General features: G+C 48.4%; 1 protein-coding gene across 1 annotated transcript in view; it reads right to left on the bottom strand.

Annotated features, from left to right (window-relative positions):
• The window catches only part of LOC108931926 (histidine-rich glycoprotein-like), a 36,135-nt gene extending 24,718 nt beyond the window's left edge, over window positions 1–11,417 (bottom strand). The window contains exons 1-5 of the mRNA XM_029246944.1: window positions 11,240–11,417; window positions 11,002–11,137; window positions 10,362–10,413; window positions 8,971–9,052; window positions 5,846–5,864 (exon numbers count right to left, since the gene is read on the bottom strand). Coding sequence (XP_029102777.1) covers window positions 5,846–5,864; window positions 8,971–9,052; window positions 10,362–10,413; window positions 11,002–11,137; window positions 11,240–11,417 — 467 coding nt within the window. The remainder of the gene's footprint in view (window positions 1–5,845; window positions 5,865–8,970; window positions 9,053–10,361; window positions 10,414–11,001; window positions 11,138–11,239) is intronic.
• Between the last annotated feature and the right edge of the window lie 2,388 nt (window positions 11,418–13,805).

Raw genomic sequence — 13,805 nt, 5'->3', positions numbered from 1 at the left:
TTTGAATCGTTAGAATTGAGAACAGTGATAAATTTGTTTATCTAGCAGTTTGTTACGGAGACCCAGAAACATTCCGTGGGCCAGATGGGGCAATGGGTTTGGCCAGATCCTACTCTCTTGTGGGTCTGGGGTTCAAGCCCTGCTTGGGATGCTTTGTGATGGACTGGCATCCTGTTGTGGGTGTGTCTCCAGTCTTGTGCCTTCTACTTCTGGATTGGGTTCCAGTTTGCCTTGGGACAAACAGCTTTAGCCAAAGAGTGTTTGCTTATTGATTTACTTCTAGCACTAATGTGCTTTCATTAAATATCAGTCAGAGTCCCTTAAGTTTTCGTCACCCATTGGAATTTTCATTAACATAAACATTCACTCACCTGTGGTTGAAGGTGTGGTGGTGGTGGGCGTCTCGGTAGAGGTCTCTGAAGTGGTTGTTGTGGGCTCGGCAGTGGTCTCCGAAGTGGTTGTAGGCTCAGTAGTGGTCTCCGAAGTGGTTGTTGCAGGCTCGGTAGTGGTGTCCGAAGTGGTTGTTGTGGGCTCGGTAGTGGCCTCCGAAGTGGTTGTTGTGGGCTCGGTAGTGGTCTCCGAAGTGGTTGTTGTGGACTCAGTAGTGGTCTCCGAAGTGGTTGTAGGCTCGGTAGTGGTCTCCGAAGTGGTTGTAGGTGTGGTGGTGGTTGGAGGCTCGGTAGTGGTCTCCGAAGTGGTTGTTGTGGGCTCGGTAGTGGTCTCCGAAGTGGTTGTAGGCTCGGTAGTGGTCTCCGAAGTGGTTGTTGCAGGCTCGGTAGTGGTCTCCGAAGTGGTTGTAGGTGTGGTGGTGGTTGGAGGCTCGGTAGTGGTCTCCGAAGTGGTTGTAGGTGTGGTGGTGGTTGGAGGCTCGGTAGTGGTCTCCGAAGTGGTTGTTGCAGGCTCGGTAGTGGTCTCCGAAGTGGTTGTTGTGGGCTCAGTAGTGGTCTCCGAAGTGGTTGTAGGCTCGGTAGTGGTCTCCGAAGTGGTTGTTGCAGGCTCGGTAGTGGTCTCCGAAGTGGTTGTAGGCTCAGTAGTGGTCTCCGAAGTGGTTGTTGTGGGCTCAGTAGTGGTCTCCGAAGTGGTTGTAGGCTCGGTAGTGGTCTCCAAAGTGGTTGTTGTGGGCTCAGTAGTGGTCTCCGAAGTGGTTGTTGTGGGCTCGGCAGTGGTCTCCGAAGTGGTTGTAGGCTCGGTAGTGGTCTCCGAAGTGGTTGTTGTGGGCTCAGTAGTGGTCTCCGAAGTGGTTGTGGGCTCGGTAGTGGTCTCCGAAGTGGTTGTTGTGGGCTCGGTAGTGGTCTCCGAAGTGGTTGTTGTGGACTCAGTAGTGGTCTCCGAAGTGGTTGTAGGCTCGGTAGTGGTCTCCGAAGTGGTTGTAGGCTCAGTAGTGGTCTCCGAAGTGGTTGTTGTGGGCTCAGTAGTGGTCTCCGAAGTGCTTGTAGGCTCGGTAGTGGTCTCCGAAGTGGTTGTTGCAGGCTCGGTAGTGGTCTCCGAAGTGGTTGTAGGTGTGGTGGTGGTTGGAGGCTCGGTAGTGGTCTCCGAAGTGGTTGTTGTGGGCTCGGTAGTGGTCTCCGAAGTGGTTGTTGTAGGCTCAGTAGTGGTCTCCGAAGTGGTTGTTGTGGGCTCGGTAATGGTCTCCGAAGTGGTTGTTGCAGGCTCAGTAGTGGTCTCCGAAGTGGTTGTAGGTGTGGTGGTGGTTGGAGGCTCGGTAGTGGTCTCCGAAGTGGTTGTTGTGGGCTCGGTAGTGGTCTCCGAAGTGGTTGTTGTAGGCTCAGTAGTGGTCTCCGAAGTGGTTGTTGTGGGCTCAGGAGTGGTCTCCGAAGTGGTTGTAGGTGTGGTGGTGGTTGGAGGCTCGGTAGTGGTCTCCGAAGTGGTTGTTGCAGGCTCGGTAGTGGTCTCCGAAGTGGTTGTAGGTGTGGTGGTGGTTGGAGGCTCGGTAGTGGTCTCCGAAGTGGTTGTTGCAGGCTCGGTAGTGGTCTCCGAAGTGGTTGTTGTGGGCTCAGTAGTGGTCTCCGAAGTGGTTGTTGTGGGCTCAGTAGTGGTCTCCGAAGTGGTTGTTGTGGGCTCGGCAGTGGTCTCCGAAGTGGTTGTAGGCTCGGTAGTGGTCTCCGAAGTGGTTGTTGTGGGCTCAGTAGTGGTCTCCGAAGTGGTTGTGGGCTCGGTAGTGGTCTCCGAAGTGGTTGTTGTGGGCTCGGTAGTGGTCTCCGAAGTGGTTGTTGTGGACTCAGTAGTGGTCTCCGAAGTGGTTGTAGGCTCGGTAGTGGTCTCCGAAGTGGTTGTAGGCTCAGTAGTGGTCTCCGAAGTGGTTGTTGTGGGCTCAGTAGTGGTCTCCGAAGTGCTTGTAGGCTCGGTAGTGGTCTCCGAAGTGGTTGTTGCAGGCTCGGTAGTGGTCTCCGAAGTGGTTGTAGGTGTGGTGGTGGTTGGAGGCTCGGTAGTGGTCTCCGAAGTGGTTGTTGTGGGCTCGGTAGTGGTCTCCGAAGTGGTTGTTGTAGGCTCAGTAGTGGTCTCCGAAGTGGTTGTTGTGGGCTCGGTAGTGGTCTCCGAAGTGGTTGTTGCAGGCTCAGTAGTGGTCTCCGAAGTGGTTGTAGGTGTGGTGGTGGTTGGAGGCTCGGTAGTGGTCTCCGAAGTGGTTGTTGTGGGCTCGGTAGTGGTCTCCGAAGTGGTTGTTGTAGGCTCAGTAGTGGTCTCCGAAGTGGTTGTTGTGGGCTCAGGAGTGGTCTCCGAAGTGGTTGTAGGTGTGGTGGTGGTTGGAGGCTCGGTAGTGGTCTCCGAAGTGGTTGTTGCAGGCTCGGTAGTGGTCTCCGAAGTGGTTGTAGGTGTGGTGGTGGTTGGAGGCTCGGTAGTGGTCTCCGAAGTGGTTGTTGCAGGCTCGGTAGTGGTCTCCGAAGTGGTTGTTGTGGGCTCAGTAGTGGTCTCCGAAGTGGTTGTTGTGGGCTCAGTAGTGGTCTCCGAAGTGGTTGTAGGTGTGGTAGTGGTCTCTGAAGTGGTTGTTGTGGGCTCAGTAGTGGTCTCCGAAGTGGTTGTAGGCTCGGTAGTGGTCTCCGAAGTGGTTGTAGGTGTGGTGGTGGTTGGAGGCTCGGTAGTGGTCTCCGAAGTGGTTGTAGGTGTGGTAGTGGTCTCTGAAGTGGTTGTTGTGGGCTCAGTAGTGGTCTCCGAAGTGGTTGTAGGCTCGGTAGTGGTCTCCGAAGTGGTTGTTGCAGGCTCGGTAGTGGTCTCCGAAGTGGTTGTAGGTGTGGTGGTGGTTGGAGGCTCGGTAGTGGTCTCCGAAGTGGTTGTTGCAGGCTCGGTAGTGGTCTCCGAAATGGTTGTTGTGGGCTCAGTAGTGGTCTCCGAAGTGGGTGTTGTGGGCTCAGTAGTGGTCTCCGAAGTGGTTGTAGGTGTGGTAGTGGTCTCTGAAGTGGTTGTTGTGGGCTCAGTAGTGGTCTCCGAAGTGGTTGTAGGCTCGGTAGTGGTCTCCGAAGTGGTTGTTGCAGGCTCGGTAGTGGTCTCCGAAGTGGTTGTAGGTGTGGTGGTGGTTGGAGGCTCGGTAGTGGTCTCCGAAGTGGTTGTTGTGGGCTCAGTAGTGGTCTCCGAAGTGGTTGTAGGCTCGGTAGTGGTCTCCGAAGTGGTTGTTGCAGGCTCGGTAGTGGTCTCCGAAGTGGTTGTAGGCTCGGTAGTGGTCTCCGAAGTGGTTGTAGGCTCAGTAGTGGTCTCCGAAGTGGTTGTAGGTGTGGTGGTGGTTGGGGGCTCAGTTGTGGTACTTGTAGTGGTTGTAGATCTGGTGGTCGTGCGGGGCGTTGTAGTGGTACTTGCAGTGGTTGTTGATCTGGTGGTTGTGTGGGGCGTTGTAGTGGTACTTGCAGTGGTTGTAGATCTGGTGGTCGTGCGGGGCGTTGTAGTGGTACTTGCAGTGGTTGTTGATCTGGTGGTTGTGCGGGGCGTTGTAGTGGTACTTGCAGTGGTTGTAGATCTGGTGGTCGTGCGGGGCGTTGTAGTGGTACTTGCAGTGGTTGTTGATCTGGTGGTTGTGCGGGGCGTAGAAGTGGTACTCGCAGTGGTTGTAGATGTGGTGGTCGTGCGGGGCGTAGTAGTGGTCCTCGCAGTGGTTGTAGATGTGGTGGTCGTGGGGGGCGTAGTAGTGGTCCTCGCAGTGGTTGTAGATGTGGTGGTCGTGCGGGGCGTAGTAGTGGTCCTCGCAGTGGTTGTAGATGTGGTGGTCGTGGGGGGCGTAGTAGTGGTCCTCGCAGTGGTTGTAGATGTGGTGGTCGTGCGGGGCGTAGTAGTGGTCCTCGCAGTGGTTGTAGATCCGGTGGTCGTGCGTGGCGTGGTAGTGGTACTCGCAGTGGTTATAGATCTGGTTGTTGTCTGGAGCGCAGTAGTGGTACTTGCAGTGGTTGTAGATGTGCTGGTCACTGTAGTGTATAATGAATTTTTTTTCAGTCGTAACTTGCTTTTGCATGTTTTCATTTGTTCAGAACTCAAATCACATGCATGTTATGGAGAAACTGGTGTACAACTGGCTACTAACATTGAGACTAAAAGCAAGCCTGAATATATCCTGAACTGCCTTTTTTAATCACATATCAGGTAAGTGAAAAAGGCTGGCTGCAGTGTATATAAAACCCTCTTCTCTTTCTATGTGTTTATACAGACTATTTACATGTAAAGCTTGTACATTCAGATCAGTATAAATTAACATATTTCTTTTCTTTTAAATATGTGCTGTTTTCCTTCACCTAATGTACTAATATACTTAACAGAGTTTATCAATAAAGGAAGAAGATTCTAATGGGAATGACAGCAGGAAATAACTATTTTATGAAAGTATTAGCATTTTTCCATGATTTCCTGAGCAAACAGGCACATTACCTGATGCACTGTGTGGGTGTTTGTGTGTGTGTTTCTGTGTGTGTGTTAAACTCAACACCAGTCTCTCACCAGTGATGTGGACATCTCAGAATAAACTTAATAAGTTTAAACACACACACACACACACACACACACACACACACACACTTTCAGAACCGCTTGTCCCACAAGGGGTTGCGGGGAACCGGAGCCGACCCGGCAACACAGGGCGTGAGGCCAGAGGGGGAGGGGACACACCCAGGACGGGACGCCAGTCCGTTGCAAGGCACCCCAAGCGGGACTCGAACCTCAGACCCACCGGAGAGCAGGACCCGGTCCAACCCACTGCACCACCGCACCCCCATTTAAGTTTAAACAGTTTTAAAAAATAATAAAACATCAATATAATGGAGGTGCAGTGACGCAGAGGGTTGGACTGGGTCCTGCTGTCGGGTGGGTGTGGGAGTCGAGTCCCACTCGGCGTGCCTTATGATGGACTCGCATCCTGTCCTCGGTGTGTCCTCTCCCCTTCAGCCCTACGCCCTTTGTTGCTGGATTAGGCTCTGGCTCCCCACGACCCCATATGATAAACTCAACTTAATTAGAAAAGAACTTAAAAATTGTGCTCTTGTCTTGTGGTTCCTAGAATCATCACTGTCATTCACGCCACTAATGATGACCCTGACTGGCATTGATAAACAAATTCAGAATTTTTTTTAGTTAATGTACTGCAATTCCAGTGGTAGGTTTGCTATAAATGCAGTTACCAAGAGTATAACAGAACGGAAACACCCTTTAATCCACATCTTTAATACCCCTCGTGATGTGTCACAGCCTGGTTCTCTCCTTCCCTGGATTATTTTCTTTAATAAGTGATCATCAAGGTGAAATTTCACTTTCACTACAACTTTCAGCATCCCCTTTTCAACCCTAAATGCAATGTCTCATGCAGTACATACAGTATATTATCACAGTATATTATTATTTACTATACTGATTAAATGATTTAAATAAAATGGTTTACCATTCTGGGCCTTGATCTCCTTACCTAGTAAAACATGAAAATGAAAGTAAGGATATTAAAAAAAACATTCTGCAAAAACACCCATTGCTAAAATTCTTTGCGTGCACCAAACCTACAAGTGAAAATACAAATTGTCATATAATATGCAAAATTTTTTATTAATTCAGAATCTGAATACAGTGCCCACCTAGCATTTCTGAATTTGCACACAGCTATTTTTAAGCATTTTGTCTCAGGTATTGTATTAAAAACATCTATTCTACTTAACAGAACAGGTATTCTGTTAAAAGTATAACAAGATTTCTAAGATTCAGTAGTGCTAAAGATGTAAAGTACACACATTATTACTAGACAAGACACGGTGTGAATCAGACTTATGGTATGTAAGTACGAAGAGTAATTCTGTACGATAAACCTGTAGAGTAAGATTTCATCTGAGCTCACTGTGAACCTTTAGTGTACAAAGTGTGATCACAAAGTTCTGAGACGTCTGCAGAAATATGTTTTTCTGCCAAAAAATCACAATGAAGCTGAAGGAGATGATCTTTGATGATATTCCGAGCATAGATAATAACCAGAAGAAAGATGTCAGTCAAATCACAGCTTTAGACTGTCAGCACTTCCCAAAAAAATTACAGGAACACTGGGAAAAATGCATATCATCTGGGGAAGATTACTCGGATGGGGACACTAGGGAAATTATATTTATACAGTAATTGAAATAAGAGATCATTGAACTTTTTGAACACACTTGTCCATCTCTACTGTCAGACTGAATTGAAAGCTTCTATTTCATGAACCATTGTACCTTTGCCCTTATAAGTATATCAGATATCTGCTACTTAATTCAAACAGAAGTGAATTTCATAGATGTCGATAGACTTACAGAGGAGGAGCAGCTGCAGCACACACAGATTTACCAGGAAACCCATAGTGCTTCACGGGGGGTCTAGTGTGGTGAAAGGCAACAACAGGCATCTTCAAATTCATTCATTCATTCACATATGTTTAAAAAAAAAAGATTCTACACTTGAAAAATATTGCTACTTTTTTACCTTTCAAATAACACAAATTGTGCTCCTGCTCAAATGCAGACTGATGCAGCTAATCTTTAGCTGAACAACATTATGTTTACATACACACACTTTTGGAACTGCTTGTCCCATAGGGGGAACCGGAGCCTAACCCGGCAACTCAGAGCGTAAGGCTGGAGGTAGAGGGAACACACGCAGGACGGGACACCAGTCCGTCATAAGGCACCCAAAGTGGGACTTGAACCCCAGACCCACCAGAGAGCAGGACCTGGTCCAACCCACTGCGCCACCATACCCCCTAGTTCCAGAAATATTTCAGTTAATACCAATACCATAGTCGATTAAGAAATAAATAAATAAATAAAATAATTGGTGCCTCCTTTCATAACAAATCGATATATGATATATTGTCACACCCCCGGGAACGAGCCAGGCAGCTGCACCTCCGTCCACTCAGGAAGACCGGGAATAAAATGGCTCCGCGTCCACACTCGGGCGCAGATTCTTGGAATCGCCTTGTGCTTTGCAGTCTCAGCGCTCTTACCATTAGTGCCTTGCCTGTTTCCTGTTCCTCACCTTTACTTCTTCTCCTCAACAACAACTCAGACTACCTGGTTTATAATGTTCGCACCTCTCAGGCCTTCGCCTGTCCCCGACCTTGATTTCGCCTTGTCCCTGGAACCTGGTTGATTGAGTAAAGCTCACCCACACTTGGGTCCTCCACTTACCTGTCTCCAGTGTTCGTCCCTGACATATAATCCAAAATAAATTCCTTCCTTACCTGGAAGCTCCACGTGACTATGAAAAATAGGTGTTGGTAGTGCCATTTATAGTCTTCTGTAGGGGTTGGTTCTGGTGTGAAAAAAAAGAAAACTATTTCCTCGTCCATTTACGTAAACAGGAAGTAAAAGAAAATCCTTAGGAATCACTGTCTGAAAAAATTAATGTCTTAATTAAGTACATTTATTAAAGTTGTTTTCTCACATGGACACTGAAAATATTTGTGATGAAAAACAATAATATACATGAAGTTTATCACAATGGGCACTGAAACTGTAATTTGGTCATTGTTTTCCATTGAAGAGCTCCAGGGTACAGCAGTTGTCTTTGACCCAAAGGTTGCAGGTTTGAACCCTCTGGCTGTAGTATCCCTGAGCAAAGTACTTGCCCTAGAATTGTTCCAGAAACATTACCCAGTTGTATAAATGGGGGAAAAAGCTATAGGTAGACTAACATTGTAAATCACTTTGGAGAAAAGTGTCAGCTAAACACAAATTTTAATTGTGTTTAATTTAACACCTGGAGAAAAAAAAAAAAAAAAAACAGACTGACATTAACCTGAAAAAGATATTTATATTTTTCCTTTTTGAATCATAGATAGGTGTATGTTACATTTATCTTGCAAAATAATTCTCTTCTGGGGAACATCCTCAAAATAAAATTCCTTGCCAACTGGTTAGACCTGATTGTAAGGATTCCTCCAGCTCCGTCAACCACTTTGTTCAGTCATTAGAACAAGTTGCGATAGTCAATTTTCCGTAAGCTCCCGCCTTTTACGAAAAGTGTCTGAGTGCTTGCGGGGCAACTGGATTCCTGTATGCGGGAAACCTTTTGTTTGTTTCCATTGTTATCATGATCCTGTCAGAACAATTAACTCTGGTGGTAAAAGCTATCAGCACATCTACACCTGCATGGTGTCCAGCTTCACATGCGCCTCCTACAATTACAGCCATCAAAGGTATTAAGGCACAAATTACAAAGCCTGCTTGGATCTTTAATTTCAGTTCTGGCTCTGATGTGGTGGAATGACCTCCCAACCTCACTCAGAACTGCTGAATCTCTGTCCACATTTAAAAAGGGTTTTAACACTCACCTTTTCCAGACTCATTTCTCCCATGATCTCATGTTCACGTAATGTGTAAATGTTCATGCTCTCTAACTTTCCGATCATAACTGTTGAACAACGAATAAAACTTCACACAGCGACTTGTGTAATAAAATGTAAATGTTACAAAAAAATGCTAATTATTAGGAATGCCATTTGGTTTCTGTAGCGATGAAGTTTGTACGGGGTGGGGTTGCGAGCCCCACGTCCAACCTTCCACCTTTCACAGCCGGGCTTGAAATCGGGCTTGGGACCATCCTTGGTGAAGTCGATGGCCCTATGCTCTGACTGGAGCAAAGAGGATTAAAGATGCAATAAGGAATTGTCAGTATTCAGATACAGTTTTATGCAGCTACTCGTCTGATGAACATTGGTTCAAATGGTGGAAAATAAGAAACTAACTGTACTTTAGAATCACACATCTGCCTCTCTCTTTCTGGAAATATAATGAACATATTGTATTTTCTATTAAATGTACGTAGCTTTGGAGAAAAGTGTCTGCTAAATGAATACATGTAAATGCACACACACACCTCTTCTGAAACCACTTGTCCCATAGAGGGTCGCGGGAAACTGGAGCCCAACCTGGCAACACAGGGCGTAAACCTGGAGGTGTTGGGGACACACCCAGGACGGGACGCCAGTCCGTCTCAAGGCACCCCAAGCGGGACTTGAACCCCAGACCCACTGGAGAGAGAAAGCAATAATGAAGTATATAAAGATCCCACTGTGGTTTGGAGTTGACGAATCTACTTCCACGATGAACGGTACTGACGGGTCAGGATGCTTGAGTACTGGGGCAGTTATGAACTGCCGCTTGAGATCCTGGAAAGCCTCATCGGCTTCCTTGGACCAGGAGAGTTGGGCTGTTTGCCCTTGAGCAATGAGGTGAGGGGTGCTGCAATACTGCTGAACCCATGAACGAATCGCCAGTAAAAGTTAGAAAACCCCAAGAAACGTTGAAGGACCTCCGCCGTGGTCAGACGGGGCCAATCCAGCACTGCCTGGACCTTACTTGGATCCATCTCTACCCTGTCGGGACCAAGGACGAAGCCCAGGAAGGAGACCCGCTCCCGATGAAATAAACATTTCTCTCCCTTGACAAATAGGCCGTTGGCTAAGAGATGACTGAGCACTTGTCTTACATGAGTGACATGTTCAGCCATCGATGGCGAGAACACCAAGATGTCATCCAAATTTACTAGAACACAGTTGTTGACTAAATCCCCCAACACGTGATTAACAAATGCCTGGAAAACTGAGGAGGTATTGGCTAATCCAAAAGGCATGACCAGGTACTCATAGTGGCCTAGGGCAATACTAAAGACGGTTTTCCACTCATCCCCCTCTCTTATCTGGATGAGGTTATAAGCACTGTGGAGGTCTATCTTGGTAAAAACCCGTGTGGCGAGTAACTGATCAAGCGTGGCCGTGATCAGAGGCAGGGGATGTGGATATTTAACAGTGATCTCGTTGAGATCTCTGTAATCTATACACGGGCCAAGACCCCCGTCTTTCTTTTCCACAAAAAAAAGAACCCGGCAGAGGCTGGTGACGTGGACAGTCTAATAATGCCTAAGGCCAGAGCCTCTGTCACGTATGCCTCCATAGCCTTCTGCTCGGACAGCAACAGCGTGTAAACTCGACCCCTGGAAGGGGTAGTTCCAGGCACGAGGTCAAGAGCACAGTCCAATGGGTGTTACGGTGGTAGGGCAGATGCCTGGGATTTACTAAACACCTTGGCAAGGACTGCATAGTGCTCTGGCACTGTCAGAGGCGGCGTGGACTCAGGGCTCTCAATCGATGTGGCTCGGCAAGGCAAAGCAAGACATGAGGAGATACACTGCTTTCCTCACGATACTAGCTACCCGGAACTCCATGAAAACACCGGGTCGTGCGCGGACAGCCAGGTGTAACCCAAAATCACTGGGATGTCAGGGGTCCTAATAAGAAAAAAGGAGATGGTCTCCATATGACATGCCCCTGTCTGGAGATCGATCTCCACCGTTTTTGTGTCCACTACCCTGGTCCCTAGTGGTTGACCATCCAGCACTTTCACCCATAACATGACCTCACAGCGCCGCGTGGGAATGCCGTGGGCTTCCACAAAGGCGACATCCATAAAACAGCTAGCCGCTCCCGAGTCTACGAGTGCGTGTGTAACAACCTGAGATGACTCCCACATTAGGAGAATAGGAAATGTGAGTTGAGGGACTGACTGGAGGGTGTTTACTCACCTGGGGTTGTCTAGCTTGCGATCCCTTTGCCACAGATCACTTTGGGCAGGCAGGTAGGTAATGCCCGGCTCCTCCACACTAAAGGCACAGGCCCTCTTGGAAACGTCGCTGCCTTTCAACAGGAGCCAGGTGTACTCTTCCGACGCGTAAGGGTGCGGGATTTATTCTGCTGGTTGGTGGAGGCAGTGGCGAGTGCTCACTGGCCAGACGGTGCAGGGTGATCGCCCATTGTATGTACCGATCCAGCTCCTGTTCCTCAGAACATCCACAGATGGAGAGTTGGCGACATCTGGTGGCGATACCTGGAGCTGCAAGGAGGCTTGCGTATTTATGGGCTCTGGTTGCAATACCGGGTTTAGAATGCGCCGCAGCGCGTCCAGATCATTTTGCAGACGTTCAGCCACTGCTGGGTCCATGTGTTCTAAGGCGGAATCTTCTGTCAAACGAAACATAGGGGCCTGGGATGGCTGGACCCAAGTGCAGCATCGTTCGTCCGGAAACGAGGAATGAGGCGAGTTCTTGGAGTCGGGGACAGGCGAAGGGTCGGTCGATTGGCGGTCAGGGTCAGAGCGAAGATCCATGGATAAGGTCAGGGGACTTAGCGAAGGGTCGATCGAACGGCGAACAGGACAGGAACGAAGATCCATGGACGTGGTCGGGAAACAAAGCGAAGAGTCAATAACCGGAGAACGTGAACGAAGAGCTAGCATCTGCCGTGATGGGTGGAGAGGCAGTGGATGGGTGTCGTTCACAAGCCTGATGGCCTGTGGGTAAAAACAGTTTTTCAACCTTGAGGTTCTGGCTCTAACACTCCTGTAGCGTCTGCCTGATGGTAAGGGTGTGAAAAGGCTGTGCTGGGGATGACTGTTGTCCTTGATGATGTTAGTGGCTCTCCTGATGGTTCTGGCCTGGTACAGGCTCTCCAGTGATGGTCAGGGTGTTCCAGCGATGGTTTGAGCAGCTTTCACCACTCGCTGTAGCACCTTACGATCCCGTACTGTGCAGCTTCCAAAGCACACTGTGATAGAGCTGCACACCTATAGACACTTCTGAGGATTCAGCTTGGCATGCCAAATTTCCTCAGCCTTCTCAAGAAGTGCAGACGCTGGCATGATTTCTTGACCAGATGTGTTGTGTTGTGAGACCAGGTGAGATCTTCAGTAATGTGAACACCCAGGAATCTGAAGCTGCTCGCTCTCTCCACCACTGTCTCACCAATATGCAGTGATGAGTGTTGCTCCCTCCTTCTCTGTGGATCGACTATCAACTCCTTTGTTTTGTTGACATTGAGGGAGAGATTGTTGTCGTGGCACCACTTCATTTGGTCAGCCACTTCCCTCCTGTATGCCAACTCATCGCCTCCCATTATCAGTCCAATGACTGTCATGTCATCAGCAAATTTGATGATGCTGGTGTTGTCCTGGGAGGCCACACAATCACGGGTGAAGAGTGCGTAGAGCATGGGGCTCAGCACGCAGCCCTGCGGAGTTCCTGCGTTTATGGTGATTGACCGGGACGTGTGGTTCCCAGTTCTAACGGACTGGGGTCTGCCCGTTAGAAGGTCCAGAACCCAGTTGCAGAGGGAGGGTGGGTGGTACACCAAGATTGTGAAGCTTGTTGATGAGCTTCGAAGGTATCACTGTGTTGAATGCTGAACTGCAATCAATAAACAGCATTCGAACATAGCTGTCCTTGTTCTCCAGGTGGGTGAGGGCAGTGTGTATTGTTGTGCTGATGGCGTCCTCTGTGGATCTTTTCTGTCTGTATGCGAACTGGAGAGAGTCCAGAGTGTCCGGAGTGATGGTCTGGATGTATCTCATCATGATTCTCTCAAACCGCTTCATCACTATTGGAGTCAGAGCAATGGGTCGGTAGTCATTGAGGCAGGATGCTTTGTTGTTTTTTGGCAGCGGCAGGATACTGGTCCTCTTTAAGCAGGTGGGAATTGAGGCTTGTGCAAAGGACAGATTGAATATATGGGTCAAGACATCAGCTGGCACCAATGAGCAGGTTCTAAGTACGTGTCCAGGGATGTTGTCTGGGCCGGCTGATTTCCATGGGTTTGTTTTCCCAAAAGTCTATAGATGTGACCGTGAATGGTGGATTCTGTGTGTTCCCACCAGTCAGTTTAGCGCCCAGTGGTTTGTAGTTGAAGACCTCGAAAGAAAGAAAGAAAGAAAGAAAGAAAGAAAGAAAGAAAGAAAGTCAGTCTTATTAAGAGTGACTGTGGGAGACAGAGGGTGAGAGACAAAAAGAAAGGGAAAGAGGAAGAGTGAGAGACAAAGAGGGGGACAGGCAGACAGACAGACAAAGAGAGAGACATAGGAGGGGGTGTAAGAGTGTGTGTCAGTGACAGAGTGACTGTTCCACTGGATGACTGACCCCTTGTGTGATGAAAGTCAGTAGTGAAGGAAAGAGACTAACTATACTTAAGAGTCACACATCTGCAACTATGTCTCTCTTTCTCCTTATGTACTGCACAAATTGTATTTTCTATGAGATGTATGTTGCTTTGGAGAAAAGAATCTGCTAAATGAATACATGTAAACGTAAGAGAGGCAGTGTAATATGGATATTATAGAGAGAGAGAGAAAGGGGGAAAAGAGAGAAAAGGGGGAAGGGTGGTGGGAGAGAGAGAGAGAGCGAGAAAGAGAGAGAGAGAATAAGAAAGGTGGAAGAGAGAGATTGTGTGGGGGGGCGGGCACACACAGAGAGTTTAATCGCTGATCCAGGACCAGTGTACCTTTGGAAGTCTTTGCGAGATGAAACAAACCATCACCGCGGCGTGTCTCCGAAATGGAGCG

Source organism: Scleropages formosus, chromosome 20, assembly GCF_900964775.1.
Source record: "Scleropages formosus chromosome 20, fSclFor1.1, whole genome shotgun sequence".
NCBI lineage: Eukaryota > Metazoa > Chordata > Actinopteri > Osteoglossiformes > Osteoglossidae > Scleropages > Scleropages formosus.
Note: the sequence above shows the minus strand (reverse complement) of the source record. Positions and strands in the feature narration are given on the sequence as shown.